Consider the following 25201-nt stretch of genomic DNA (forward strand, 5'->3'; position numbering starts at 1 on the left):
TGCCTGGAGAATCCCAGGGACGGGGGAGCCTGGTGGGCTGCCGTCTATGGGGTCTCACAGAGTCAGACACGACTGAAGTGACTTAGCAGCAGCATCAAGTTAAGGAAGAGACCTCCTATTTGTGGTTTGCTGACAGCTTTTAATCATAGATGTTAAGTTTTATCAAATGCTTTCCCTGTATCTAAGAGATGGTGCTATGTTTTTTCATCTTTATCCCATTAATGGGATTCAGACTGAAGGAGCAGCACCTAATCTTGAGACATGTCAGTCTTAGAGCCACATGATGGTTCTTGAAGCTTCAGCTTTGTCATGACATAAATTCACTTCTCTTTACCATGCATAGGTTAAAGCAAAGCATGTGACTACATTTCTCCCCCTGGGAGGGTCAGCGAAGCCACATGGCAGTAGGTAGTTCTTCTATATAATCCTCCTACAGCGAACTGAAAGTGTTAGTTGCTCAGCCATGTCTGTGTCTGACTCTTTGCAACCCCATGGACTGTAGCCTTCCAGGCTCCTCTGTCCACGGGATTCTCTGGCAAGAATACTGGAGTGGGTTGCCATTCCCTTCTCTAGGGTGTCTTCCTGAACCAGGGATCGAATCTGGATCTCCTGCACTGTAGGCAGATTCTTTACCTTTTGAGCCTCCCTCTTATAGGGAGGACAACAAATAATTGATATCAATAATATATCCACACATATCATTCTTAATTGTATGTAATAAGGTTGTGTGTGTGTGTGTGAAAATTAATACATTAAAGAAGAAAAAGATCTGGAAAGATGTAAACTGAAGTGTATCTTTTTATCTGTACTTTGTAATTTTTAAAACTGCTTTATAATTAAGTTTCTTTTTAAGAAAAATGTAAATTTGGTCTCATTTAATACTGTATTTTAAATATGATTGTTTTAGATACTCAGAATTTTTGAGCCAGAAAGGACCAGTTGTCTGTCCTGTTTAATATTTCCTGTCCACCTTACTTCCCAGATTTATGGATACAGAAACTTTGCAGAAGTGCTTTGTTCCAAGGTCATGTAAACTAGTGGAAGATTCTTCTAGAGCAGGACATTATCTGAATATCAGAAAGCAAAGAAGGCTTGAGAAATAGTTGCTAAGAATCTAGTTTAAAATAGTCTTGTAATTGTTTTAATTCAAGGAATCACTCCAGTACTCTTGCCTGGAAAACCCCACTGACAGAGGAGCCTGGTAGGCTGCATGCAGTCCATGGGGTCGCAAAGAGTCGGACACGACTGAGCGACTTCACTTTCACTTTTCACTTTCATGCATTGGAGAAGGAAATGGCAACCCCCTCCAGTGTTCTTGCCTGGAGAATCTCAGGGACGGGGGAGCCTGGTGGGCTGCCGTCTATGGGGTCACACAGAGTCGGACACGACTGAAGTGACTTAGCAGCAGCAAGGAATCACTAAAACACTCTTAAAAACACCTGAAAAAAAAATCCATTCATCCTTCTATAAAATGTCTAATGAATACCTACTTCTTTATCATCCAGTCCACAACTAGGATTTTAAGTGGTATAGTGAATGCTTCTAGATTTTAAAGCACATATATTAGGATATGAAGCGTGAATTGGGATATAAAGGACATATAAATAATTATCAAGGATATTTTTCTCAATTTCGACAACTGAGAGATCCAAGGTAGTGATAATGATAACAGCTAAGATTTATTGGCTACATATAATGGTTAAGCATACTTAGTGCACTTTACATGTATTGTCACTCTCAACAACTTCATAAAGTGGATACTATTGTTATCTGTAGTTTATAATTGAGGAAATCAAGCCACAAAGAATCTATGCAAATTACCAAAGTCTTCTGACCACAGAGCTACAATTTGAACTTGACCAGACTTACTATACTGAATCTCTAGAAGAAGGCTAAAAGAAGGTTATGCTGTTTTCTAATACCACAATTCCTTCCTAGATAGGAATTGATTCTAGGTCAAATGTGTATATAAGAAAATTATTTAAGCTTAAAAATGTTAAATCATGTTAGATAGTTAATAAGCACAGATTAGCAGGTTAAGTGGAAAACAGTGCTTTCTGTACCTTCAGTTTCCTTATTGTTGTGTATTTTAGCTTACTAGTTATAAACATGGGCTTTAGATTAAGATCTGGCTTCAAATTCTGGCTTCACTTCCTAGATTTATGACCTTGGGCAGGTGAAGGGTTAGTAAATGGAAACTGCTGTTTCTTGTTGGTTTGGAAAGCCCATGGTGATGGCTCCATTTCTTTTCTTTTTTTTTGATCAGGTGGATTTATTTAAAAAGAGTCTTCTGTTGATCCCTATTCACCTGGAGGTCCACTGGTCTCTCATTACTGTGACACTCTCTAATCGGATTATTTCATTTTATGATTCCCAAGGCATTCATTTTAAGTTTTGTGTAGAGGTAAGTTAATATACTCCCCCACTCCTTTTTTCCTATTCATTTTGTCATTGACCAAATGGTATCTCAGCTCTAGGATAGAACAGCAGAAGTCAGTACCACAGGTGATCAGTTCCTGTCATGTCATGTCAATATGTTGGCAGAGAAATGGACTATAAGAGGAACCTCCAGATGGGAAGAGGTAGCAGTCCAGGATCTGGATCCCTGTCTGAGATACCTGCCCTATTTGGATTTCATCAGATTTTTTTTCAGTCATTCCCTTTAAACTACATTTTGAATATGGATAGAAATCATTTTCTGGGACTTCCCTGGTGGTCCAGCAGTTAAGACTGCATGCTTCCACTGCAAGGGGCACAGGTTTGATCCCTTAGGGAACTAAGATCCTGCATGCTGCGAGGTGCAGCCAAAAAAAAAAAAAAAAAACGGATATCATTTTCTTGGTTTCTCCTAGAGCTAAAATTGGTTTGTATCTTCAAAATAACTTCTGTAGAATGAATCATAGCCAAGAGAATCAGCTGGCAAAATATTAGAGTTCAACTAATAAGAGTTCAACAAGATGGCAGGATACAAAGCAAGAAAAATCAGTATGTTTCCTGATTTTCCTGCACTAGCAAGAGCTAGTTAGAAAATGTAAACAGATTTCATTTTTAAAAGCAAAAAGAGGTGAATTACCCAGGAATATACCCTAACAAAAAAGGGGACATTCTTTGAGATGAAAACTCTAATGTATATAAAGGAAATCTGAATAGATGGAAAGATAGGCACACACAATATTAGGAGATTAATTCTCCCTGAACTAATATAAACCAATTTTTGTCCTAATCAGTTTCTCAGAAGGATTTTCAATGAAACCTGATAAATTCATCCTAGAATTTATATTGCAGAATTCATGTCATGACAGCTAAAATAGTTTTGAAGTAGAAAAAAACTGAAGGAAGGAATACTTGGTCTACTAGTTGTCAAACCATATCACAAAGTTTTAATAATTAAAACTTTTAATTATATTGGTTAGGAGTAGACAAGTAGATTGGTGGAACAACATGGAGAATCTAGGAATAACTCATGTTTATGTGGGAACTTAGTATATGATAAAGTTGAGGAAGGACAAGCTATTTGATGTACGCCTTGGGAAAGTTAGCTATTTGGAAAAGTAAAATACAAATTCTGTTTCATACTATTCATATATAAGAAAAACAAATTCCAGATGGAATAATGATCTAAATATAAAACATAAAACTATGAAAGTTAGACTAAAATATAGATGTTATATTCTCAGAATATGAAAAGCCTTCTTATCCAGAACCAAAAAAGCAACACTATATCATAATTTGAAATTTACCTGTCACAGTTAAAAGGGATTGACTTGGAGAAAATGTTACTGACATATATAACAGTCACTTTCTAGAATATTAAAAGAACTACAAATGAGTAAAAAAAGATCTAAGAAATGGACAAAGGATAAAATAAGTAATTTTTAGGGAAAATGCCAGTAGCTGTTAAACCCATGGAGAGATGCTCACCAGAAAATGGGAAATGTGTTGCAGTCAGTGAAGTTGCAAAGAGTCAGTCACAACCTAGTGAATGTACAACAACAAATTAAATTGCCTCAGGGTTCCATTTTTTTGCCTATTATGTTAGGAAAAGTTTGATGGTACTAAAATGGGTGTAAGGAAATAGGCATTCTCATATTTTCTGGTGGAGTGTATAAATTAATACAGCCATTTGGGGAATAACTGCAGTTCTAGTTGCTTCTAAGTGCCTTTTAAGTAAAAAAGATGCATATCCTATTACAAACTAGTTCTGTTTCTTGGTATATACTCCATAGAAGTGCTTGTGTATGCACACAAGAATGGGGCACACACCAGGGTGTTCATTGCAGCATTATTGATAATAGTGAAAAATCAAAATGAACTAAACTTAGCTCTACCAACAGAATAGCTAAATAGATACACTGTTATATATTCACAATATTAAACAGACCATAGCAGTTTCAGAATATAGTACTGGGTTGGCCAAAAAGTTCACTTGGATTTTTCCATACCATCTTACAGAAATACCTAACTTTTTGGCCAACCCAACAGATCTTTGCGTCTTAACACGGAAAGATTTACAAGACCTACTGAGTTTGAAAAGGCAAGTTGCAGAATGATACAATATATGGGGAAAAAAATACGAATATAGACATACACTTGTGTACATATACATGTACATACACATTTCTCCTCTTCCTTCAGAGGGTTAATTTAATTCATGTAACCTCTGACTTCACTCTTACAAAAAGATAGGCAGAGAAAGATATGCACAAAGAGGTGGAGGGCGTAGGGGAAAAGTATAAACTCCAATAGGCTTTGTCTTGGGAGAGATTTCAGCATTGGACTTGACTGTATTTAGTATCCAGGATGAGTTTAAATAATATAACTTTCTAGAAACTGAGTGATACTTTTACCTGCAGCCCTCATAAATATGGAATATATCTAAGGCTAGAATGTTTAAATTTAGTTTCAGTTATTAATGATTTCTGCCATGGATTCCTTCTCTCTGTTAAGCATTGGCAGTAATTAAGACATTCTTTTTGTTTTGCCAGTATTTCATTTTAAGTTTCAAATTCACCAAGCTGACTTATTCCTGGAAAAGGTTGACCATCTTATTAAAAAGATCTAATTAAAACATATACCAGTGTCCACAGTCTTGAGTGCATATAGTATAGAAGGTCTGAGTCCTTCAGTCTATAAAGTGAAAAAGGTCTGAAGTCAAGTTCCAGCTCTAAACTCTTTAATGCAATCTCTGCCCAGTGGTGGGGCCACAGCCTCCTCTTTTGCTTCTATCTGCTGTGGGCAGGTTCCATTTTTCACCAACTGATGGAACACAGCATCTGTGTTGTGGTTTCTTTTTAACCAGAATATAAGAAAGTATTTGCTGACTGAAGCCAGAGAAAAAAATAGACCTGAATTTCTTCAGGGTTGGCAGACTGCTGTTACAAAGGTAAGTAAGTGATAAAAAATGAAAACCCAGGCATGTCAAGGGGCTGAAATTATCTGAGGGGTGGGTGTTTTTAAAAGCATATGAAGACTGATCATGAAGATAACCAAAGGAGAGTCTGGAGGCTGCAGGGAGGCAGCTCAGAATAAACCTCAGTTCAGTATTCATCATCTGGCTGCCCAGTTTCCCGCTGCTTGCTGGAGCAAGTAAATTCAGTCATTTCATCCCTGGGGCAGCTTCTGATGATATAGTTGCTCTGTTGAAAAAAAAAAAACATCTGCTTCTTGCCTCATGGCTCTTATTTCCAGATGATTCATATAGACCCAGAGAAATACTGACATGACTATTTTGGATTCACCAAGGGAGCAAGTGCACTGGGCTGCTTTCCAGGCATTTGGGGAAGACAAGTGGCTTGAGAGCTTCAGTTCTGAACACAGTCTAGAAGCAGCACTATGTTTAGCCGTAGACAGTAAAGCTGTGTATGGGGCAGAGTAAGCAGGCCTACCCTCTTAACTCTGTCACAGATACCAGGGTCTTGCATTTTATGGGGCACTGCTTTGTTTTCCAGGTGTTTTTATATGTATGATCTCATTTGATCCTTATAATCTGAGGTAGGCAAGTCACTTAGGAGCAAGAAGCATCTCTGACCTTCCCCAAAGTTCATCAAAACCATTGACCATTAGGTCCTTGAACTCAGGTCTATTTGGATCAATGACACAATGTTAAAGAAGCAGAGTCTTGAAATAAACCTTTAACTCAAACCAAAGGGACAAGGTTTATGCATTTATCCTTGAACTAAATGCTAACTTTTAAACTTACATTTTGTGTTTTAAATACCCTAGTTTATTAGTTGAAAGCAGAATTGCTCTGGTGAATATTCTGAACTTACCCAACAGTATATCCAGGTGTTCCCCTAAATTTAATCAGGATCTTTCAACACTTCAGGCAGAATATAGTAACCAGTTCTTTGGAAAACATTCTGTTTACCTTTACAGTGTCTTTAAAAGAATAGGACAGAGTTGTGAAATACAAGATGAAGAGTGAAGACTGCCAAACAGCATTTAGTACTAAGTATTCAGAGTCCAGGTCTGCGTTCTCTGAGTCACGATTCCATTTTGATTCCATTGTCAGTGAACTGATAGCAAAAATGATTATCCATGGAAGTTTTAAAATAGGATTTTTGACTTCCCATTTCTCATGTTTAGGCAAACATGTTTCTCATGTTTAAGTTACTGATTGATAGCTCTTTTCATGCGACCAGGTGCCTCCATAAACTCAAAACACTTTGTAAACCAGAGGTATATACCAGCTGTCTTGGATACAAGTTTCCTGCAGCTTTTCTTATCTGACAGGGAACACTTGATTTTGTTTTAATAATTGTTTTGTTTTTCCCCTTAGTGTATTCCACAACAGAAAAATGATAGTGACTGTGGAGTATTTGTGCTCCAGGTAAAGAATTTTTTTTTTTTTTTTTTTTTTTTTACAATTTGTAAACGTTGGGTTTAGAGAAAAGAAGGGGTATCCCTCTGATGTGTTACCTGTACTATGTACAGGTAACAGAACACTTTTCCTCCCAAACCTATGTCATTGAAAAGCAGTAGTTCTTGCGTTTTCATATATTATCATTAGGAAGAACCACCTTCTAAGGCTGAGGATAAATGGTATCACCCGTGTATTATCAGAGGTTATTGGCAAGTCACATTGGAGACTGACCTGAATTGGTCCTGTCATACACTCTTGGCATTTGTAGAATTAACTATATTTTTTTAACCACTGGCAAGTAGTCTTTTACCACAGAGTAAAAACTAACTAGATTTTAAATAAGGGCCACATTCAGACACTGTGCTTTCTCATGCTGCAGGTTCCCTTAGGTTTCAAAGAGCTATTGAAAAAGTTATTATATTTATGAAGGAAATCATAGTTTATAATCCATGATTTACAGATTTCCAAAGATCTTGGAAGATGGGCTCACTCATACGACTCATGAATGTCTGAGAACTCAGGTTCTCACTTAAAGGCCATATTAGGTTTGACTGCATTCTCAGCATTCTCACCTTGAGAACTGGAGCCCCTTTGGCAGTTTTGCTTTTCACAGTATTGAGTGGGGAGGGAGGGAGTATCCCAAGCCATATACTTACCTGAAGATCTGACTGTAATTTGGAGGTAACTTTTTTTTTGGAGGTAAATGTTTTAAAACAGTATGTTTTACAAGTCTAAACCAACTTTAACATTTGCCTTAGACCCTATTCTGTTAAGTCTGCATCTGGTAAAATGATGCGTTGGGCTGGTACTTAACTCCACATGCCATTTAAGTGTTTTTTGGGACCTTTCCAGTACTGCAAGTGCCTCGCCTTAGAGCAGCCTTTCCAGTTTTCCCAAGAAGACATGCCCCGAGTGCGAAAGAGGATTTACAAGGAGCTGTGTGAGTGCCGGCTCATGGACTGAATCAGCAGGGACTCTGGGAAGTCTGACCAAGTTGGAGCAGGTGGTTTATTACTTGAATCTCCACTTATTTGAATTTTTACAGGTATTTCCGATCAGTGGTGTTGGGCCACTATTGTTACCTCAAGTTTATTTTCTGCCCGTAACTCATTTCTCTAGTGACCATGTACTATTTTTTTAATGTTCAGTTTGGTTTCATTTTTAATTTTATGGATTCTGTGTGTGTCCCCCCCATATTTAATATTTATTATCCAAACGCATGCATATAGACAGAGCATGCAGTGCAGAGTATTAAAAAAAAAAAAGCCTAGTAGATTTGGTGCAGCTTTTGAAACTTAGTTAGACGTGAACTGAATACAGGTTTAAATTTTAATTCCAGAACCTAAAAATGCAGGATGTTTTTGATAGAACATAACTCTGAGAGTAGTAGATGTTCCCTGGGGCATAAAGGGTAGCTAGGAGGGGTTTTGACAGTCAGTCCTCTATTTTTACCAGCAGCACCTTTCACTGACTTCTCTCTTCAGTGAGTCCCATTCCTTTTAAAGGATGAAAAGGAAGTGGCCATAAACTGACTGGTATGTTGTTTATGGTGGCACACTTGTAAGCACAGTGCCTGCCTTGTGAAGAGTTAAGATATGAGACAACGAAAGTGACCTTGAGGGTCCAATTATCTTCACAAATGAGATTTCAGCCTTGGCTTTAAGATTTATAATAAATGCTTTAATCTTATATAAAGCTTTTGCTGGAACATTGAACTCCTTGGATTCTTCTAGTTTTGACCCATTAAAAAATCAGTATCTGTCAAACTAGTGGTCAAACAAATGAGAATCCAGCCCAAGAGTAATTTACAAGTTGTCACTTCCCCTGTATTGTTTCCCACTTGGAAGAAATTAAGATCTGCCAAATACCTATTTGAAGGGTATTTAAAATCTAAACATTCAAAACCAAAGACTAATTTTAGGTCTTTTGGACGTGGGTGGGGAAGAGAGAACAGAAAAGGTAATAAGGGAGACTTGATACTGAGGGGGTTACAGCAAATGTTATGAGTGTTTCCCCTCATTTCTCTAATGATCTCAGCAACATGCAGGGCTTATCTGCCTCTGCTTGACCATCCCTGAGACTCCAGCACAGGAGTCCTTTTTTTTTTTTTTTTTTGCTTCCATGAACCTCATCTTCTGGGGGAAAGCAGAAGTGGCCCTGTCCTTAGCCTTTGCTGCATTAGGATTAAAGCAATGGATCTTGCATCTTTAACAGAGTTTTGTGATAACTGGAAAGGAAAGGAGGAACAAGCAAATGGCAAAAGATACTTGGGTTAATGCCTCATTAGGTGTGCAGAAGGTAGGGCTGACTGCCAGCAGTTGAGGGTGGAGTCAGAACATGTTTACGTGCAGGGTTCCCTATCCCCAGACATTCCAAGCACCAACACCAGTGTTTACATTATAAACAGGCCAGCACTTTCCTACTCCCTCAGACTCAAAACTCCTTAGTATAAAACCAGGTCAGTATTTCTTCTTGTGCTTCATATCATTAGGAAGATTGAGATTAGAGGCACTTTGTGCTGCTACAGGTAGGGCTGCATCCGCATTGGAAAGGTGACAAAATGGGTTGGGTGTTTTCTTGAGGTTTTCAGGCATAATTATGCAAACGAGATTTTTCCAATCTGTATCCCAGACGTTTGCTTTTTTTTTTTTGGTAATTAGTAAGTAGGCTGTTAAAAATGTCTTATACTTTAGAGCGCCATAGTTCATATTTCATTGACAGAACCAGGCATGCAAGAGAGTTGTGTTCTGGCAAAAAATCTTAATGCCCCAAGCTCGAGTTGTCATTTCTTTCAGCCTAGAAATGGTCATTCTTAGCAGTGAGGCAGAGAGAACCTCCAGTGAACTGTCGCAAGTCATGGGTCTGTTTCATGTCCGGCTTAACAGAGCACCTTGAGCTACACTGTCGAGCATACTTTAGCTTAAATGTCAGATATTTTAAGTCTGGTTAAAATGTTTCTGTTATTCATAAGAAGCTTGTTTCAGTACACACAGTTGCTTCCCACCTGCCCTTCCTACCCCGTCTTGTGATTAGGTATAAACTTCTATTTAGCCCAAGTCCTCCATTAGGATGGCCTTTTTTCCTGATATTTGCAATAATGGTTTCCTTGCAACAGAAATTTCTGAAATATAGTCTGAGCTGTTGGTAGAAGAGACAGGCATTGTTTTGTTTTACTCTCACTAGCTTGGCACTGAATTGTCTAGGTGCCCACAAGGTGGGCAGACTTTATGCTTTGGGGGTTGAGGGCAGGCCTTACACAAACTAAAAGCTGCTTATGATGTGCCTTCAACAAGCTGCTCAGTCCTCTCCATCAGCAAACTTACCAGTCTGTAGTTGCTTTTATCCTTTTGTAAAATCTATAGCAATGAATGTAGATTTAGTTCAACTTTTAGTTCTCTCAAACTAAATGGCTCAGACGGTAAAGCATCTGTCTGCAATGCAGGAGACCCGGGTTTGATCCCTGGGTTAGGAAGATCCCCTGGAGAAGGAAACGTCAGCCCACTCCAGTACTCTTGCCTGGAAAATCCCATGGCCGGAGAAGCCTGGTCGGCTACTGTCCATGGGGTCGCAGAGTCAGGCACGACTGAGCGACTTCACTTTCACTTTTAGTTCTCTCAATCATAGAGAACCAATCTTCTCTTAAGAAAGGGAGAAGCAGCAGCTGCTTGCTGCCAGCAGTCCCCAAATCTTTTTTTGGGCTTTGCATTTTATTTTCTACGTATCATTGGATATAATTAACACTGGTCACCTTGAATTCATAGTTGGAACAAAGGAACAGACCTGAGACATCGCCAGCAGTAGCCTAAGTAGAGCTGCCCCCTTTCTCTGCAGTTGTGGTTTACTACTTCCTGGGTTAGAAGGAATAACTGCGAGCTTTGCATGGATCAGACCCTTCAGGCAAGAACCAGTGTGTTAATAGTGTGAATTAGATATACTGACTACCTGCTCTGCTTAATTGTTATGAAACTGAACTAATAAGCAGTTATAAAGCACATACTTTGTTATGTGCTAGGCTCTGCCTCCTGGCCTGTAGATAATTTAAGAAGACCTAGGGAATACCATCAGACATGCTAATTGTATTTGGGTGTTAACAAAAGCAGATCTAGACAAGCTGTCCACTTAAATGGTACCTTTTGGTCAGAAAAAATTTATTTAAAGATTGTGATGATGTAAAATTACTCAAACCTTCTAGCAAACATATTTTTTGAAAAATAAACTAAATGCCTTTATAAATGTGGTCTCTTGTGTTGGATAACGTACTGTTTGGTGAGTAGTAGTTTTTCCCAGTGGCATTCCAGTCATGACAAGGCTTATCTGCACGGGCTCGAAGCAGCTCACTGTCCAGTAGCAGCACTTTCTCCAGTAATGGGAATGTTCTGCATTTGCATCCACCACAAGAGCCGTTACCACAGGTGGGTATCGAGCATCTGAAATGTTAATGTGACTGACGAACGGTTTTAATTAGCTGCATGTAGCAAGAACTACCATATTAGTAACTCTCAAATCTAAATGGACATGCAAATTCTGCACACTATTCAGATTCTTCCCCAAAATGTATTAATATTCCAGGGTAAGAGTGTTTCAGTGTCTCTTGGTGAGGAAAAACACAGTAAGTTGGTCCAATTTTATTGAAATCTGTTACAGAAGACAATTCAAATATGAAATACTGTCTGTGGTTTTAAGGCCTAAAGAAATCTGAATGTTTTACTGCAAAATAATACAAAATACATTCATTCAAACTACTGTAAAAAAGAGTGTATGTCCTCATTAAATTACTTGCACATGTTTTCCTAAATACTTACAACTAATTTAGAGATATCCAAATAGCCAACTTAAATTTGAGAAAACACACTGTAACATGAAAGCTGTTCACATTGAGATACTCCAGCCCCAACTTCACAAACTCCTGGAAATTAGGAGATACTTTGTTGCTAGATGAAAAAAAACTCACTTAGGTCAGGGAGAATTGTACTAGACTAGCAGTTTAAAATGAGCAAGAATTCTTGTAACATTCGAGAAATTATCTCTTGCCTTACAAATGCAAAATAAATCCTCTAGACTCCCTTCTGGAAGTTGTAGAGACCATCAGCTGACTGTCCAGCCTCTGAAACAGCACAATTAGAGAAAAAACAAGACAGACTTCAATATAAGAACTGGCCAAAACATTTCCCGAGGGAAGCATTTCTGATTTTGCTAAGCCATTCTCTCAAACATCACAAAACACTCCATTCCCAAGATCAGTCTGAAAATGAAAAAAATCGATCTGAAGGCGCTCACACCTCACATTTTGAAAAATGTGTTTAGTAAATAAATACCCTTCAATACCTGTCCCTTATTTCCTGATACACAAAGCATGTAAAGCAGGTGGTGTTCCCTGGGACTGTCCAAAGCTTACTTTTATACCAACTCTTTAGGAATTTCCATTAAGTTTTGCCTTTACAGATTAAAAATCAACAAAGAAAAAAAAATTCAGTTATCAAGCATCTGTTCCCCTAATTTAGAGCAAAGCTACATAACACAGCAAAAGTCCACGTATTAAACTTTATCTTGTGAAAACTTAAAATTTTAAAAATAGTAATTCCATGTCCCAAGGTAGACCATGAACCTACTTAGATACAAACATGGTAAGCACTTTAAAATTTTTTCCTGTCTTCTAAAAGAAGTGGGTTTTTGGCTGACAGGTCAACATTATACATCAAGTCTGTTGCTAAGGAAACAATTTTTGACCTAGTAATAGAAATCATTTTGGTAATCTGACACAAAACCAAGATTCTAAGATTTAATTCTACAGAATTAAAGGCATTCTTTTGGATTCTGTTCTTTAATAATTTTTAAGAGGAAAACCATGACAAGGCTTCCAGCTCAGTAGAGACATTGATTAAAGCTTGGTTTAAAAAAAAAACAACAAAAGGCAGGTTTGCAGACCTTGGGTAACACCTGTCAAATTCAACAGGCCAAAGGAGCAGGCTTTCAGGATGGGGCTCTCAACCACTCACTGGTTTTGGGCCAGTTTTCCATAGCCACCTCTTCCAGCATCATAGTCCTGACGGTATTCATCTCGTACCTTAATTGAAAAGAACATGTTACAGTACAGAGAAGATTAGTGTAACAAACATGCCTTCCAAAATATGTCAGACAAATAACTAAGCCTTTTCAGATGTCATAATGTAAACATTATAAGTGTAACATGATTTTGAGCAATTGATGATAAAGTTCAACTGCCCTGCAAAATTATTTTAATACTGCTTTTTTTTAAAAAACCAAACATCAGGCTTACACTCAGCATTCAAAGATAGCACATTCCAAAGAATATTTAAACTATATTGAAATAAAATGGAAAAGTTGTTTTAGTACATTCTGCTTTGCTCAACATTCCTGTAGAATATTCAGCCCCTTGCAGAAGTCCAGTAATGGTTGCTTGTAAAGATATACTATTTAATGGTATTTAAAAATATTAATAATGTATCAACCCCAATGGGTGGATTCACTTCAAGCCAAGGTTATAGGCACAGTTATTTTGAAAAGAGCAAATACAAGTTGACAAAACACTTATCATTTAGGACTGGCATCCCAGGCCAAGGCTGAGCACAGAAAACCTTCCTGCGTACCTGGCCCCCAGAACGCCCACGGCCATACTGCCTGCCCTCCTTAAAGCCTGCATCCCAGTCTGTACGAATGATCCGGTCATCCAGACGAGTTCCATTTATATACCGCATGGCATTTTCTGCATCTGCTCTTGAATAGTATCTTAATTATGATTATTAAGGAATTAGCATTTCTCCAGACATTTTTGTAAATAGAGGAAGAAACGTCTAAATGAAGCTGAGTTAAAGAGTACAAAAACTAATCCAACCAGATGGAGATCAAAGACATAATTTGGCTTGTATAGGCCTGTTGAGGTTGGTCCAGAAGCAGTCAAAAATGGTATCTTATCCTCAGCTACACTGATGGTTTTTTGGATAATCCTGTTAAATACACAATTCCACTGTCTCCAGATTTTGGTTTGCAAAATACAGATATGTTCTGTGCAGGTTTAAACCATGAACTGTTATCCAAGGAAATAACAGCATCATTCAGTTCCCTGAATATGAGGCTGTACATTCAAGAACAACCTTCAAAAGAGGTCACTGCATAAGACCTGCCATCACATTTCATTAGAAGGGAACACTCAAAAAGTATCAGGTCAGTAGTTCTAAACCAGATCTACTAAATCTATCTTTGGGATGCTATTAAAAAATATATGTAAGTATATGATTATAACTGGGTCTAGGACATACTTTTCTGGACCTTTCCCCTTGTCTTTAATTACACGGGTAGGGAAACACTTGCTGAAATTCCAGTGTCTACACAATGCCTAGCACACATGGGGATTCAGTAATTCTTTGTTGAATGAAATGAATGCTAAAGGGCAAACGGGGTCGGGGGGGATACTAACAATGAAAGGTAGCCTTTCTTTTGGGTATTTGTCATCTTGATTATTGATCTTTGACTTTCAAGGCAAATGCAAAAACACTCCAATTCTTAAACACTGATTAGTATCTAATATTTCCTTTGTCTTTTTTGTCCCCTGTGAATTATTTTACACTCTTGGCACCAGAGGTGAAAGCAAAACCTGGGTGCTCGTCCCCTGTGTCTGAAGGAGTAAAAGAAGCTTGCAGAGCCCGAAATCAGACACCAGAGTCAGAAGTGGGGAATAGGTTCAAACGTGGGGCTTCTGATTCAACCTGATAGGGAGTACATTTTGTCTTCTTTCCTTCTCAGGGCCTCCATTAGGCAACAGGAAAGAAACATATACCCAAGGAGTAGAAGAGGCCATCAGCAGATTAGAGATGCAAAAGCTAAAGATTAATAATGGGTGAAACAAAGTCACAGTAGGAAATACTCCTGAAAGGCTTAAAGGAGACAGTAAACCCAGGAACCTCTTAATTCCAAGTTGATTAAGTAGTAAGGCTGCAAATAGAGTTTAATTAAAGGTCTCTATGTGGGAAGAAGACCTATTAGAAGGAACACATTTAATTCCAGGCAAATAAAAAAGATAGGGTTGTGAACTAACTAACTGAAGGAACTATGGCATTGTCTTTAACATCAGCAAGCTAAAATCTTTTTTCATTCTAGCATTTAAGAAACCCAAACGTCCCAAAGGCAAGACAGCAACTTAAGAAGCTCTGCCTAGATCCACAAAGTCAGCCTTTTCCCCCAAGACACCAAGGGATCACCAGAAATTTAAGGAAATTTTACAGCATAAATACAACGGAAAGAAACAATTCAAGGTACAGAAAATTCAAATGACGTGGTGGACTAGGTCTGGAAATTTTCTCAAAATGACCAAAAAAAGAAAATAGCAGTTAAAAAACAAAATATGAAAGGGTAAATCCAGGTGGTCAAATTTATGGAGAGCTTCCAGGGAGAGAATGGTCACAAGTAAATATGGTTACGACGTATAGCATCAAGCTATATGCATCTACATGATACTATGTAGCTGTTATAAAAAGAGGTAACCTACACGTGCTAACATGGAACAATCTCTAGGTGAAAAAAAGTGCACACAGTATGCTACCACACATACATAGAATTACTTCTGGAAAGACACCAATGAGATTGATAACTAATGTCTCTGAACTTAGAATGAAAATGGGGCTTTTATTTTTCAATACACTCTTTGGACTTTCTGAAATACCATACGCATATACATTTTCAAAGATTTACTTAACCAACTATGAAAAAAGAATGGATTTCAGAACAGAATGTATATGTTACTAGCTGTCCCAGTGTAAACAGTATAGACATACTGGACAGAAAGCAGGAGAAGATGAAGGAATATGAGGAAGAGGTAAGTGCAGAGATGCTAATCAACAAGTGTCCTCACTCATCTTTCAAAACAGGCTATCAGCCGCTCTCGGCCCCACCTTCGGGCAACAGCTACATGAGACACACAGAAAGGATACTCCACAAAGCAGAACCCACATGCTGTCTTCTTCATTTTATCCAGGCCCATGATGATTTTCTTTATGTCACCACTTTTGCTGAAGAGCTCATAGATTTGTTCTTCTGTTGTATAAAAGGAAAGATTTCCAACATACAATGTACAGCTTTTCTTCAGTAATTTTTCCTGTTCTTCATTGTCACCCTAGAATTTCCGAGATAGGGAGCAAAATGGAGGGGAAAAAAGGCACAAAACAATATGAAGGGTATGCTCCAAGTTATATTTTTTAGTGAATTTAACATGGATACCATACAGAAGCAACAGGTAATATGTCCACCTCTAGGGAGAATCAAGGCACTGCAAGTCAGGTTTCTATGTATGGTCTCATTTAATTTATCATCATCAATCTACCTGAGGGAAGATGGTTAAGTAACTTGTCCAAGATCACACAACTAATCAGTAGTTGCAGTTGGTACCCAAGCCCAGTCTTATCCCTAATCCCCTATTTCCTTAAAAAGTTCACAGGACAAGAGTCATTCTACAATAAAAATAGGTTTTTCAGGACTTTGGAATGAGACGCTAAAGTTTATTACTGCCGTTACTGACTTGTTAAAATTATGGTCAAGAAGCATTTTCCTCTTTTTTTCTCACATGTTTAAGTCATGTCCCAACAAATAGCTTACAGTTTAAGACAACTAGTGTTAGAACTTATTTAAGGTATGGCATAATGTAGATACCATTCAGGAAATACTGTAGAAATTCTGTAAGACAGTATCTTACAGTAGTCTAAATAAAGCTATAGGCTTTAGACTGCAGATAGACAGTAAAAGTTTAATCCTTTCACTGTTGTAATCTTGCAGGATGCTTGAAATTCAACATGGCTATGATGTGGAACTTTCTAAAGTAATGAGCAATAGACGTGTAAAATAATGTCTGTGCATGTTTTTATTCATTCAGTTATGTCCAACTCTTTTCAACCCCATGGACTGCAGCTAACCAGGCTCCTCTGTCCATGGGATTCTCCAGAGGAGAATACTGGAGTGGGTTGCCATACCCTCCTCCAGCGTATCTTCCCAACCCAGGGATTAAACCCCGGTCTCCTGTGTTGCAGAGAGATTCTTTACCAGCTGAGCTACCAGAGAAGCCCATAATCATGTCTGGTATATAGTAAACATTTAAAAAACTAAATGTTGAATAAACCTAAGATCTTTCTCAATTTTGCCTCAAATTTGTTTTCCTACCCTACAAACACATTTTAGACTTTCTCCACACCTACCCTCTTCTATACCTGATCCCTCCTTTCTCAATCTTCTGAATCTTCAACAGCCCCTCCCTTTCTTGTGCTGGATTAAGATTACTTATCACCATTGTCTGATCTGATCTGATCTGATTGTAAATCCCTACATTTACAGTTCCTCCGTTTACAACCCCATAATCTCTAGAGGATTATGAACTTTTAGGATGTGGAAAACTGTTTTCCCTCTCTAAGGTTTAGCAGATGCTTCCACAATAGCACTCAATACAAATTTACTAAATAACCAATAGTTAACGAGTGTCACCTTCACTCCATCCCTGTCTTTGCTGATACTGAAGAACCCACCTTGAATATCTGCAGCCTCGGCCATTTCATACAATCTGCTATGATATGGGCCAAAAGAAAATTTCCCTCTTCGGAAACCCAGCAGTTCTCCGATTTTGACATCCAGACCCTTAACATGTTAGGTTCCCCTCCTCACATCGAGGGCTCCCTAAAGGTGGAGGCAGGGCTCAACTTTGTCTGCCACAAGGTACAAATCTTTTGTAGGGCCGTTTTACTAGCCTATGGAAAAGGGAAATGCCAAACGCAGTTTGGTAGATATAACTTAAAAACAAAAGTCCCGGTATCTGGATCAGGATGGCGCTTCCACATACTGCACGTATCAAAAAGACACCCTTTTTTGATAACTGCAGCAAAATCACAAAGTCACTTTCCCGCGACACCGCTCGTGAAAACGCAAGCCGCCACTACTACTGCCGCCCACCTGCAATGGCTGGGAAACAGAGCAGCTGCTAGGGCATGTGAAAGCCGGCCTCAAATTCCCTGCCTACGAGAGAAGGCGTGATGATACCCTGCCCTCCTGTCCTCCATCTCCCAGCATCCATTCCCCAACAGGCACCGAGGCTTCCCTTCGCATTTCGGGATACCAGAGAATGGGCGACAACACAATGAGACAAGAGCAAACCGAGGCTCAGCGTTCTAGCCCGAGGCTCCCCTTTCTCGCGACCCGGCTTCCCTCACCCGGAAGTGCTGGTCCCGGTACTGGCTCAGCTCGACGTAGGAGTCGCTGCGCAGCGCCTTCAGGAGGCCACCCGACATAGTGCAGAGAGGTGGCAGAGGACACCGCCACTCAACAGTATAACGAGGTAGCCCCAGCCGTGGCGGAACCGGAAACGCGCAGATACGGCTGCGGAAAGTCGAAATCCCGTGCTCCAATCCCAGGGCGGCAGTGTCGTCACCGGGCGGCGCCGGCGCAGACACGGCCCGTAGACAGGTGTCGCCGATCAGAAGCGAGAGCGGCGTGCTTCGGGTTCCGGGTCGCTCCGAGGATGGTTCTGCGGCGGCTGCTGGCCGCCCTCCTGCACAGCTCGCAGCTGGTGGAGCGTCTCTCCGAGTCTCGGCCCATCCGGCGTGCGGCACAGCTCACCGCCTTTGCGCTGCTGCAGGCCCAGCTACGCGGCCAGGACGCGGCCCGGCGCCTGCGAGCCATCGCGGCTGGGCCCGCTGGCTCCCTGGGCCGCCGCGCTGCTCGTTTCAGAGACACCTTCACTCAGGAGCTACGCCGGGGCCTCCGGGAACGCCCGCGGCCACCACCAGGTAGCCAGAAAGGCCCGGGACCAAACCCCTAAACCCAGGCTGGGCCAGGGACACCCCCAGGGAAGCCGTGATCGGACAGGACACAGCCAAGGAAGAAACTCCCCGAAGCCTGACAGAAATAGATAGGCTCGGCCCTGATTCACCGCGGGCAGAGAGCCATGGACATAAGTACAACCGGAGAGAGGTTTAACCTCAGCAAATGGGACTAAAACTAATGATCGATGCTGCTGCCGCTGCATTGATGTAGCAGGTCGCTACTTCCAGGGGAGATCCTGGATGGAAAGACAATCCTGCAACTGCCAAAAGTCCTCTGATTAAATGTGTGAGCTATTGTTACAGGACAAGGTTCTTTTGCCCCGTGCGCAGCAAGCCAAATGCGGAGATGCAAAGGTTTCCAGCGAAGAGGATTTACTGGCAAGGCAGCCAGGGGAGAACTAGTTTCAGATCTGGTCTTCCCCAAAGCAAAGGGGTTGGGGTATTTATGGGATAAAGCATCAGCAAGGCGGCGGGAGGTGTGGGGAAAAATGATTGGAGAAAGGTGTGGTAATTGTAGTTCTGCAGAGGTGTAACTATGCCACATGCATCTGCAGCTTGAAAAATGGAGGTTCTTAGCACCATCTGAGGGTGGAGTTTTCTGCTCTCTGATGTCAAAAGGTCAGGAGCATGCCCAGTTGGACGGTTGGTGGTCCTATCCAGTCTTAACCAACTCACCTTGAACTAGACACAGCTGACTCCAAGAACCTGGAAAACAACTCACCATCAAATATAGCTAGGCTTGGTGCTGCTTCCAGGCTGAGGGAGTCATAAGATGACCTTGACTAGTGAAGGCAGATGAGATGGATCCACCCATGCCTTCAGTATGAACCTGGGGCTTATCTGGGAAGGTGGATTAGGATTCCTGGGACTGTAGGAATTATACAGTCCTACAGTATAATAATAATGTATATTATTATACAGCATAATACTAGTTAACACATACTGAATATTCCCTCTCTTCCGGGCACTTCCTTAATGCACTGTTATCTCACTCCTTACAACCACTTTCACATGAGGAAGTGTAACGCTATTTCTTAACTTTCATTTTCTGCTGCCGCCAACACCATCACCACTGGGTATCAGGACAACTGTCTACCATGGAACAAGCCACCTGAATTCCTTGTCCCTATTTTAGAGGGTCTGGGATACACTAAAGACTATGCTGCAGCTAACAGACCCACAATTAGGCAATCCATGTATGCACTGATTGTCTCTAATCAGGCTACAGAGTTAATCATGCAATCTAGAAAGCTCAAAGCAGAAGAAACAATTTATATTCTGACTTTGTGGGAGTCACAGAGGGAGCCGGATAGCATGGAGACCTACCCTGGAGGTGAGGCAGCGAGAGCAGCTTGTCCTCCACTTTGCTGGTGGTCAAAGATCTGACTTGACATTCTACCCTCCAGCCTTCCCATCAGAGGTGCTTCTGGTCAATCCTCTCTGAGGCCAGTGTCCCATTCAACTAAGGACAAAGTTTTAGTTTGGCACCCTGCCCTCCTGTCCTCCATCTCCCAGACCAGAGGCAACTCACTGAATTCTCCTTTGAGCTTGACAGTAAGGAGCCCAAGGAGCTTGTTCATTCTGCCTTGATCGCCTCATTGGTCTCAGTCCCACTCGTTTGTCTCTGGATCTGGATATCAGAGCAGCACAATGCTAGCAGTCCCCAACCCAACCCCTTACCTTCAACATAAGCAGCTTTCAAGCACACTCACAGTTGGGTCTTTTTCTAGACTGGCAGAAACAAAAAGGGAAACTGCAGGAAGCAGTGAAGCTTTTAGCAAGTTGGCCATTTGGTAAGGAAGGAAAGCAAAAGAACGAAGGCAGATGTTTTATATTTTGTGGTAGTGTGTGGGAACTAAATTCCCTCCATTTGTAGAAGGAGTCTGAGAGCAGAGCAAGAAAATGGTCCTTTCTTCTCCAGCTAGAGGTGACTCGGATGCCTCCTGGCTTTGGAAACCTCCAGTGTAATCTGACTTGTCATCCCGCCACTTACCCTACTGCTAAAGAAACGGACCGAATTCATCCTACCACCCCCAGTGGCAACAATCTCCCAACATGCCTTTCAAGCGCTGCTAAACAGAATGTGAAGCCAGGAAGCAACTCACTCCACTATCCTGCAGGGCAATTTCAAATCACCCCTTAATGCCACACAAATGTAGATACCAACACTTTACAAACAAATCGTTAGCACTCAGGCCACTACAATCTACATGGACTGCTACGCCAACAGCTCCTCTAGGGAATTCTGAGTTTGTGAACCTACCTGGCGAAGGAGAGAAACAAGTCCCAAGAATCCCGGAGGAATCGGGGACCTTAGAATCAAAGTTATCTCCAGGCGGCACTTGGTTTTTATGTTAGGCAAAAAAAACTCTCTGGCTGCAAAGTAAGTAAGTGCTTACAGGTGCCCAAGATGATGCTAAGCACTACAGGTAGGAAAAAAAAAACAACCAAAGTTAGTAACAAACCACAAGAACATGAAACTATCATGAACAGGTCCTATAATTTTAAAGAGGGAACTATTGGGTAGTGTGCTACAGTTAGCTGAGGCCGGCTCAGGAGAGGGATCCTTGGCATCTCCCAAGTTCAGTAACATCATTTTAGTAGTTTGAAATCAGCCATGGTGAGAGTATAAACAACACACAAGTTGTCAAACACCAGAAATAAGGGCTATTTTGCCCCTAGAGAATGGGTTGCTAAACATTTACCAGCATGCCACTGATTCCTCTCTGTCGGGGCGGGAGTCCTGAGGCAAATGTGGCATGGGGACCCCAGCAGCAGCTTGTGGGAAGTGGAGCTTCAAGATGACCCAGGGCTCTAGCTGGTGGAAGGTGCTCTCCAGCCCACTGCTCACAGAGGGCTGGGTACCTCTGGTTCTCCAGAGACGGCAGGGTTGTGAGGAGGGAGAATGAGGACAGGCTGAGCGCCACGGCTCCTCACAATCCCAGTGGACTGGGCAGCAGTGCACTGTGTTGCAAGCAGCAGCATGCCCAGGTGTGATGGCTTCCACCAACACAGCAAGTATGGGTTTGGCATGGGGTTTGCTCTTGAGCCTGTGAAGGGGCTTCAGACAGAGGCTTTGAACATGGAGAGTGACCAGACCACATTTAAGGTTTTGTGCCCACGTGCCACCAGAATCCAGCCTTGTGTCTCCATTCCCCTGGGGCTGAACATCTGGGAGAACATCTGGGCTCTCTGACCCCTGACAAGTGAGATGCAGGGACTTCCCTAGTGGTGCAGTGTTTAAGAATCTGCTTTGCAGTGTAGGGGACACGGGTTCAATCCTTGGTCATGGAACTAAGATCCCAGATGCCTCAAAACAACTAAGCCCACATTCCGCAGCTGCCGAGCCCACGCTCTGGAGCCCGTGAGCCACAGCTAGAGGCCGCGCTGCCACGGAGTTCCCACGTGACGTGACAAAGACCCCGCGTGCCACAGCTAAGACCCAGCGCAGTCACATAAATATTGGTGAGATGAGAAATTTTCCACCTCTCTCAGGGACAGGAGTAGGAGAATGGATAGAAGAAAAATTCCAGAACTACTTGTTTTGGTAATAACCAAGCATTGAGACAGATACCAAAGTGCCATTAAATACACCACACCCACTCTATGCTTACAGAGCTTTGGGAAGGAACTTGTACTGTAGACCCAGGAACAACACAGTGTTAGCTGGCAGACACCTCAGAGACCATTGTGCAGGCTGGAAAACAGGCTGGGTGAGGGGAAGGGGCTTTCTTAGAGCATGTAGCCAATGTGTAGAAGACCGGGACTCGAACGAGGCCTCCTGAATCTGAGCTACCTTCTTTTGAATATCAATACACTGCCTCCTTCCAGGTTATCTAGGAGGCCAAAGGGTTGTCATGACAGCAAGAGGTAAGGCATCCTGGAAGCTTTTGGGGAAGTCATTCAGGAATGTCATTAGGAGATTGCTGTCTCCTTTCACAATCAGGTGCGATTTATTTGTTTAAAACATCACTGTGACTGGAAGGAATAGGGCAGGAATAGACATTTGGCATCACTGATTACATTAGGTTCTTTGGGGACCTTGGCATGAGGACCATGACTGATCAGATCTTTGGTTTTTGAGGGGAAGTGGATGTCAGTTTACCCAGGAGGTGGAACAGTCAAAGGCTGTGCACAGGAGAGGCAGTGGTGGGGATTCTGGAAGGGAAAGGAAAGGAAGAGAATCAGGCTCTGTCCCAGTCCAGCCAACACTTAGAGGTGGAAAGGGGCCCTCAGCTAGGGCTGAGTCTTGGGCAGTGGCTTCTGTGTCATATTGTCAGGCTTCTCCCCCAGCTCCAGGATATGAAGGCTGAGATGGTCCCTCCAAGCCCTGCTCAGCAAGGAGGACAGGGCTGGTGGGTCCTCCAGGGTCAGGTGGGGAAAGATGAGCGTCTCACTCCTGAGTGGGAAGCGGCACTTCCTTACGGCTGGCCTGGTGGTGCCAGGGGTCACCACAAACAGACGGCAGAGCCACGGCCCCCCGGCCGCTTGACAGGCTGCGTGTCTGGTGAAGTTGTTCAAGGCTTGGCACAGGACCCGGTCCTCAGCCCCACCCATGTCCACCACATCCACTGGCAAGCCCAAGCCTGGGAGGTGCAGGAGGTGCCGGGGGGGCATGTAGGTGTGGGTGAAGACGAGCGTGAAGTGGGTGGGTACACGCAGGGGCTCAGGGGCATGAACCACCCGCTCCAGGTGCCCCAGGCCAGGCACAAGGCCCCCCTGGTGCAGACAGCCAAAGAAGAGGGCACCCAGGACGTTGAAGAGGGCCAGAGTGCCCCTGCAGGGGGCCGGCTGGGTCTGCAGACTACAGAGCAGGACAAGGGGCACCAGGAGGGGAATCAGGAACCGAGCCTCCTGGTGGCTAAAGGCAGACAGCAGGGCGAGGGGCACAAAGTAGAAGAGCAGGAGAAGAGACCTGGGGCTGGGCCGTGGGCTCCAGGCTTCCAGTGTCCTTGGGAAGCCCATCTGGGCAAAGGCCTGCAGGCCAGCCCGCAGCTGCTGCCACGCGGCCTGCAGGCTATGGGCATGCAGCTTCCCAAAGAGCAGGAAGCCGTTGACAGCCAGGTGAGTGAGCCTCGGATGTGTGCCATGCCTTGCCAGGTTCACCGGATCCAGGTTGTAGTGCAAGAAGTTGGCAGGTGTAAGGACAAGGGTGCTGGGTCTAGATGGACCAGAGAAGTACCAGCTGTCCACAGCCACAAACGCCACTGCAGTGAGGCTTGCCCCCGGGAGCAGCGCCAGGGCTTGCTGGGTCAGCGACTTGAAGCTGGGATCTGTGGCTCCGCAAGTGCCCCAGAGGAAAAGGGGGACCAGAGCAAAGGCCAGAAAGGTGGGCCGGTTGAAGAAGCCAGCCACCACAAGGCCCCCAAGAAGCCAGCCATGCCACCACGGGCCTGGAGCAGGCTTCCTAGGTGTGCGGCTCCCGGCCACCCTGGGGGACACCAGTACCAGCAGCCAGGCAAAGAGCAGTCCCTCGATGGCATTGGAGAAGGTCCTTGTGTAGAAGACCAGGGTGACGTAGGACCCCGACAGCAGGAGCAGGGCATTCCAGCGCTCCGCCCCCCAGCCTGGAGCCAGGTGGTACACAGCCAGGTCCAGGGCAAAGGAGAGGGTGGTGAGGAGGAGTCGGGGCCCCACCAGCAGCAAGTAGCCACTCACCGCGCCCGGCCATGGCCCCCAGTCTTTCCAGAGCCTGAGGAGCCAGAAGGCAGAGCCAGAGGTCAGCAGTGGGAAGACCACCGTGCGGCAGGGGCTGCTGGGGTGAAACTCCCAGGGCCGGGCGGCCTCAACACCCAGGACATCCCCTGCAGAAAGAGGAGGAGAGGTGAGCCAGATCCCAGCTCAAGAACATGGTAGACCAAACCCCAGCAACTGTGCCTCACACAGCCCTGGGGCTGTGAAGCTGACAGAGTTCACTCCTGAGAGTAGGTGATGTCATAGGGGACCACTGGCCCCAAGGCAGGGAGAGCACCTGGGTGGGTGTGACAAAAGCCACAGGAACCTTTCAGACCAGAGTCATCTTCAGCTGGTGCTGAAGAGACAAGAACTAGCCCAGCCCACACCGTGTGATACCCTGAGCAGGGAGCCTGGGTGGGACTTCTGACTTACAGAACTGTGAGCTTCCAGGTCAGCAGTGGGAAGACCGTCATGCGGCAGGGGCTGCTGGGGTGGAACTCCAGGGTTAAGCTGCTAGGCCTGTGATGGTCTGCTGTGCAGCCCCGCGCCTGGGAAGCAAGGTAAGACTGCACCCTGGACAGCGTGTGTGAGGAGGAGCAGGGGGAGGCTCCATTCCTCTTCTTGGCGCTCTAAGGTCTCCAGAGTTAAAAACGCATCTCTGTGATCATGATTGTCCTCCAGGAAAGGCAGTGTGAGAGTGCAGAAGGGAGTGAGCAACTGTGCTTATGGTCTAAGGTTACTAGTTTTATCTAGGATTCCTAGTTTTTAAAACGAATACACTTGTGTAATTAAAATTACTTGCTGTTTGGGGCTAGTCTGTGACTCTGTACCCCACTGTCACAGAGCTTGG

The 25201-nt window shown here is 43.0% G+C and overlaps 4 protein-coding genes across 25 annotated transcripts in view; 2 read left to right on the forward strand and 2 right to left on the reverse strand.

The window, feature by feature from the left end:
* Window positions 1-8135, forward strand: part of SENP5 (SUMO specific peptidase 5) — a 46160-nt gene extending 38025 nt beyond the window's left edge. For 3 of the 4 annotated variants that reach the window (XM_055568567.1, XM_055568570.1, XM_055568568.1), the window contains 4 exons: window positions 2267-2404; window positions 5300-5383; window positions 6779-6829; window positions 7715-8135. In XM_055568567.1, coding sequence (XP_055424542.1) covers window positions 2267-2404; window positions 5300-5383; window positions 6779-6829; window positions 7715-7825 — 384 coding nt within the window. In that variant the 3' untranslated portion in view covers window positions 7826-8135. The remainder of the gene's footprint in view (window positions 1-2266; window positions 2405-5299; window positions 5384-6778; window positions 6830-7714) is intronic. The other variant, XM_055568571.1, reaches the window with a different exon arrangement.
* A 3336-nt stretch (window positions 8136-11471) lies between these two features.
* Window positions 11472-20379, reverse strand: NCBP2 (nuclear cap binding protein subunit 2). Of its 6 annotated transcripts, XR_008710423.1 has the most exons (5): window positions 17386-17748; window positions 15808-15989; window positions 13471-13609; window positions 12788-12926; window positions 11472-11966 (listed from the first exon to the last, which is right to left on the reverse strand). XR_008710423.1 is itself a non-coding variant. In XM_055568595.1 (4 exons), the coding sequence occupies exons 1-4, from the start codon at window positions 20362-20364 to the stop codon at window positions 12855-12857; spliced, it is 402 nt and encodes a 133-aa protein (XP_055424570.1). In that variant the 5' UTR covers window positions 20365-20379; the 3' UTR covers window positions 12665-12854. The 6 variants fall into 6 exon arrangements, 5 of the variants coding, with proteins under 5 accessions (XP_055424570.1, XP_055424569.1, XP_055424572.1 ...); XM_055568595.1 differs by lacking the exons at window positions 11472-11966; window positions 17386-17748 and adding an exon at window positions 20356-20379 and having other exon boundaries at window positions 12665-12926; XM_055568594.1 differs by lacking the exons at window positions 11472-11966; window positions 17386-17748 and adding an exon at window positions 18064-18291 and having other exon boundaries at window positions 12665-12926.
* On the forward strand, window positions 18301-18975 carry NCBP2AS2 (NCBP2 antisense 2 (head to head)). Its single transcript, XM_055568604.1, has one exon. The coding sequence runs from the start codon at window positions 18372-18374 to the stop codon at window positions 18669-18671; it is 300 nt and encodes a 99-aa protein (XP_055424579.1). The 5' UTR covers window positions 18301-18371; the 3' UTR covers window positions 18672-18975.
* Window positions 20380-22604: 2225 nt separating the features above from the next.
* The window catches only part of PIGZ (phosphatidylinositol glycan anchor biosynthesis class Z), a 57305-nt gene continuing 54708 nt past the window's right edge, over window positions 22605-25201 (reverse strand). For all 14 annotated transcript variants that reach the window (XM_055568575.1, XM_055568583.1, XM_055568578.1 and 11 more), the window contains one exon: window positions 22605-24479. In XM_055568575.1, coding sequence (XP_055424550.1) covers window positions 22912-24479 — 1568 coding nt within the window. In that variant the 3' untranslated portion in view covers window positions 22605-22911. The remainder of the gene's footprint in view (window positions 24480-25201) is intronic.

This window comes from Bubalus kerabau, chromosome 2 (genome assembly GCF_029407905.1).
Source record: "Bubalus kerabau isolate K-KA32 ecotype Philippines breed swamp buffalo chromosome 2, PCC_UOA_SB_1v2, whole genome shotgun sequence".
Taxonomy (NCBI): Eukaryota; Metazoa; Chordata; class Mammalia; order Artiodactyla; family Bovidae; genus Bubalus; species Bubalus kerabau.